Here is a 4,769-nt window from a genome sequence, read left to right as displayed (position 1 = left end):
AGTACTCATTTTCATTTATCTCTAAAGGATGAAAGGAAAAGTTAATCTTGGCAGCATTTGAACTCAGAATGAAAAGACAGACAAAATGCTGCTAAGCAGTTTGCCTGGCATGTTACTGATTCTGCCAGCTTACTACTTTAATTGCTACCTTAATAATAATAATAATAATAATAATAATAATAATAATAACACATTCTAAATTTGGCACAATTCCAGCAGTTTTGAAGGGAGAGGGATAGTGAATTACATCGACCCCAGTCTTAGACCGGTACTCTATTTAATCAACTGCAAAAGGATGAAAGGCAATGTTGACCTTGACGACAGTTGAGCTCAGAATATAAAGAGCTGGAACAAATACCACAAGGCATCTAGTCTGATGTTTATAATGTATTTTAACTTAAGCCCAAAGTACAGCAAAGTATTTTGTCTGATGCTGTGATGATTCTACCAACCCACGACCCTAAAAATAACAACTGTTTCTGATTTCATAATAATAATAATGATAATAATAATAACAATAATAATTCTTTCAAATTTTAACACAAGGCTAGTCATTTTATGGAGAGGAGGAAAGTCAAATACATCAACCCAGTACTTGACTGGTACGGTATTATATCAACCATGAAAGGATGAAAGGTAAAGTTAACTTCACAAGGGTTTGAACTCGGGACTTTAAAGAGCTGGAAGAAATTTCACTAGGTATTCTGTCCAGTATGTTATGATTCTACCAATTTGCCACCTTAACAACAACAACAACAACAACAATAATAATTCATTCAAATCTATATTTCCAGGTGGAATTTTCGAATATGTAACTGCTGCTAATTTATTTGGAGAAATAGTTGAATGGTGTGGTTTTGCTATTGCATGCTGGTCACTTCCTGCTTCAGCATTTGCATTGAGCACATTCTGTGTACTTATCCCACGCAGCTACACTCATCACAAGTAAGTCACACTTTAACCATTCTTTCTTCTCTGTTTCTCTTTTTCTTGCTCTCTCCCTCTCTCTCTCTCTCTGTTACTGCATTTAGTTGTTTATGGTTGTCAGTGATGGGATTTTGTTTGTTGTTACATGACTTTGTAAAGCCATGTAACATTGTATCATTTGCAGCTCTAAATAATGAAATTAGAAACTGTTACATCAAACTGTTTCATATCTGTAGTTGGTCTCTCTTCTCTGAGCAACACCTAATTAACATCTGCCTAATTAACTTCTGCCACATTCCAAGGAGAAAAACTAGAAGTAGTTGATAGCTTCTGTTACCTAGGTGACCAAGTCAGTAGTGGGGGAGGCTGCACTGAAAGTGTAGCTGCTAGAATAAGAATAGCCTGGGCAAAGTTCAGAGAGCTCCTACCTCTGCCGGTGACAAAGGGCCTCTCGCTCAGAGTAAAAGGTAGACTGTATGACGCATGTGTACAAACAGCTATGTGTACATAGCTGTGTGAAAAAGTGCCACAGCCTAGTAGTTGAGGGTACCTGTGGAAGAGGTAGACCCAGGAAGACCTGGGATGAAGTGGTGAAGCACGACCTTCGAACATTAGGCCTCACCGAGGCAATGACTAGTGACCGAGACCTTTGGAAATATGTTGTGGGTGAGAAAACCCGGCAAGCCAAGTGTGACTATAAACTGTGGCATTTACGAGGGGTGTAGCTAGCCCACTTATGCGTACCTTTCCCACTTTGGACACAAAACCCTGCTTGCGAAGACCTGTTGAGGCAAGTGAAATCAAAATCAAAATCGAACCAAATTCGACGACTGGCACCCATGCAACCTTCCTTCATTGGACACTAAACTCTGCTTGCGAAGACCTGTTGGGGCAAGTGAAATCGAAACTGAACCAAATTCAATGACTGGCACCCGTGCCAGTGGAGCACTAACAGCACCATCTGAGCGGGATCACTGCCAGAGCAGCTGTCTGGCTTCCGTGCTGGTGGCATGTAAAAAGCACCATTTGAGCGTGATCGTTACCATCGTCACCTTACTAGCACTTGTGCCGGTGGCACGTGAACAAAACATTCGAGCGAGGTCGTTGCCAGTGCCACTGGACTGACTACTGTGCTGGTGGCATGTAAAAAACATCATTTGAGCGTAGCCATTGCCAGTACCGCCAGACTGGCCCTCATGCTGGTGGCACGTAAAAGCACCCACTACACTCTTGGAGTGGTTGGCGTTAGGAAGGGCATCCAGCTGTAGAAACTCTGCCAGATCAGATTGGAGCCTGGTGCAGCCATCTGGTTCGCCAGTCCTTAGTCAAATAGTCCATGCTAGAATGGAAAGCGGACGTTAAACGATGATGATGATGATGATATACATACACACATTTACTGCTGTATTTTTGGAAACTATGTGAGGGGGAAATAGTTTGCAAATATACAAACCAAAAGGCAGCTGTGGTGTTGTTAATTATTTTAAACTTGAAGTATCTGTGTCTATCTAATTAGTTACCAAAAATTCATATAAGTACAAACCGTTAACCGAAATAGTTAGAACTAGTAATCAAAGGTTATAAATAATAAACTGTAACATGTCAGTAGAAGTAAGGCTAAGACTACATGTAATCCTGTATTATAGGACTAGATATCATTGCATCTCTGATTGTTTGTCCATCTCTCTTTACATCCACCCACAATAAAACTTTTCGCACTCTCTACCTCAACAAACCAAACTACATCTCATCCGTTTCTCACGTTTCCTTTTTTCATGCACTATGCTTATCTCTCACTCCCCAATCCTGTCCTCACTGCCCTGCTCACTGTATCATCGCTATCTCATCCTCCCATTCCCATTTATATACCCAGGTTTTCACCAGTCACTGCATTTCCCACCTCCACACTCTCTACATCCATTTGAAGTCTCTACTTCCTACTCACATGCTTCTTTGGCAATACCACACAGCCACTCCTATATACATATATATATATATATATATACGCACGCACACACACACACACACACACACACACACACACACAACCAGAAATGACTATGATGAAAGTAACATTAATTCTCTAGATCATACAATTTTTTTCAATCAATGAATGGGCTGATTGAGTAAACCTATCAATAACGAACCTATAATTACTACTGGAAACAGCTGTAAGTCGAATTTACTACAGTAAGAAATATGTACTGACTATTATTTATGCCTTGCCTTTATATCTATCTATCTATCTAACTGTCTATCTATATAGGAGTGGCTGTGTGGTAAGAAGCTTGCTTACCAACCACATGATTCTGGGTTCAGTCCCACTGCATAGCATCTTGGGCAAGTGTCTTCTACTATAGCCTCGGGCCGACCAAAGCCTTGTGAGTGGATTTAGTAGACAGAAACTGAAAGAAGCCCATAGTATATATATATATGTGTGTGTATATATATATATATATATATATATATATGTATGTATGTGTTTGTTGTTTGTGTCTGTGTTTGTACATACATATTGTTTTTGGTTTACATCTAGGTCTCCTGCCAATTGGTTTGGCTTGAGGAATCTGTCATGTAATTCTTTCCTCTGACATTCTTATCACATGTCCATAGTACCATTTGAGCATGATCATTACCAGTGTCGCCTTACTGGCACTTGTGCTGGTGGCATGTGAACAAAACATTTGAGCGAGGTCGTTGCTAGTGCCGCTGGACTGACTCCTGTGCAGGTGGCACATAAAAACACCATTTGAGCGTGGCCATTGCCAGTACCGCCAGACTGGCCCTCAGTGATGAAAAATAGGGCTTGAACAAAACTGACTGAATATTGCCAAGAGATGTAAGCTTGTTTTATAGATCTCAAAAAGGCATATGACAGTATGCTATGGAACATGCTGTGATGGTCTTTGCAGAAGTTTGAGATTAATGAGCAGCTTCTGGTTTCTGTGAAATATCTTTACCAATGTTCAAATGTCTGTGTTTGGGTAAATGATGCTATGCTGAAATTTTTTAATATGGATGTTGGACTTTGGCAGGGGTGTATATTGTCACCTCTCCTGTTCATAATTTTTATGAATTGGATTTACATGCACAGCAGTTGTGAAAGTGGTCTCACAGTTGGTGTGTGTAGGACTGGTCTTGTGATATTTGCAGATGACACGGTGCTACTTGGCTCATCAGAAGATATTCTCCAGCATGCACCGAATGGGTTCACTGCTGAGTGTATATATATATATATATACATATATATATATATATATGTTGGAGTTCGGAAGGGCATCCGGTCATAGAAACCAAACCAAATCAGACTGGAACTTAGTGCAGCTCCCCTGCTTGCCAGCTCTGATCAAACTGTCCAATCTATGCCAACATGGAAAACAAACATTAAAGGATAATGATGATATATATATATATATATATATATGTATGTATGTATGTATGTATGTATGTATGTATGTGTATGTGGAAATTACTAGAAATTTGTGGACCCTATTGCAATGGAACAAGACTGTATAAATTGTGTATGGCAGAAAGATATATTATCCTCATGAACTCACATGAGCCAGGAGGCTACCTGAACTCCAGGATGGAAGTGTGGGGAGTTGTCCACGTTTTCGCAAATTTTTACTTCAGAATTGGAAAACATAGCTATCAAGCAAAGGAAGACAACTCGCCCGGCCATAATTTTTTAAGAGGAACATTTCTTGAACTATCACTGGTGTTCTTGTGTTTAAAAAAGCATTCTTTGCAGAGAACGGTTATCGTTTAGAGAAACTGAAGAAATGTCTAGTTCACGCTAGATATGAAGCCTATGGTTTTTTTCTTAAACTATTATGTTACAC

At 39.7% G+C, this 4,769-nt stretch overlaps 1 protein-coding gene across 7 annotated transcripts in view; it reads left to right on the top strand.

The window, feature by feature from the left end:
* Positions 1-4,769, top strand: part of LOC106875622 (3-oxo-5-alpha-steroid 4-dehydrogenase 1) — a 53,793-nt gene that overhangs the window by 32,304 nt on the left and 16,720 nt on the right. For all 7 annotated transcript variants that reach the window (XM_014923849.2, XM_014923844.2, XM_014923850.2 and 4 more), the window contains exon 5: positions 795-945. In XM_014923849.2, coding sequence (XP_014779335.1) covers positions 795-945 — 151 coding nt within the window. The remainder of the gene's footprint in view (positions 1-794; positions 946-4,769) is intronic.

This window comes from Octopus bimaculoides, chromosome 11 (assembly GCF_001194135.2).
Source record: "Octopus bimaculoides isolate UCB-OBI-ISO-001 chromosome 11, ASM119413v2, whole genome shotgun sequence".
NCBI lineage: Eukaryota > Metazoa > Mollusca > Cephalopoda > Octopoda > Octopodidae > Octopus > Octopus bimaculoides.
The sequence above is the reverse complement of the archived record's forward strand: the minus strand, read 5'-3'. Positions and strand labels throughout refer to the sequence as shown.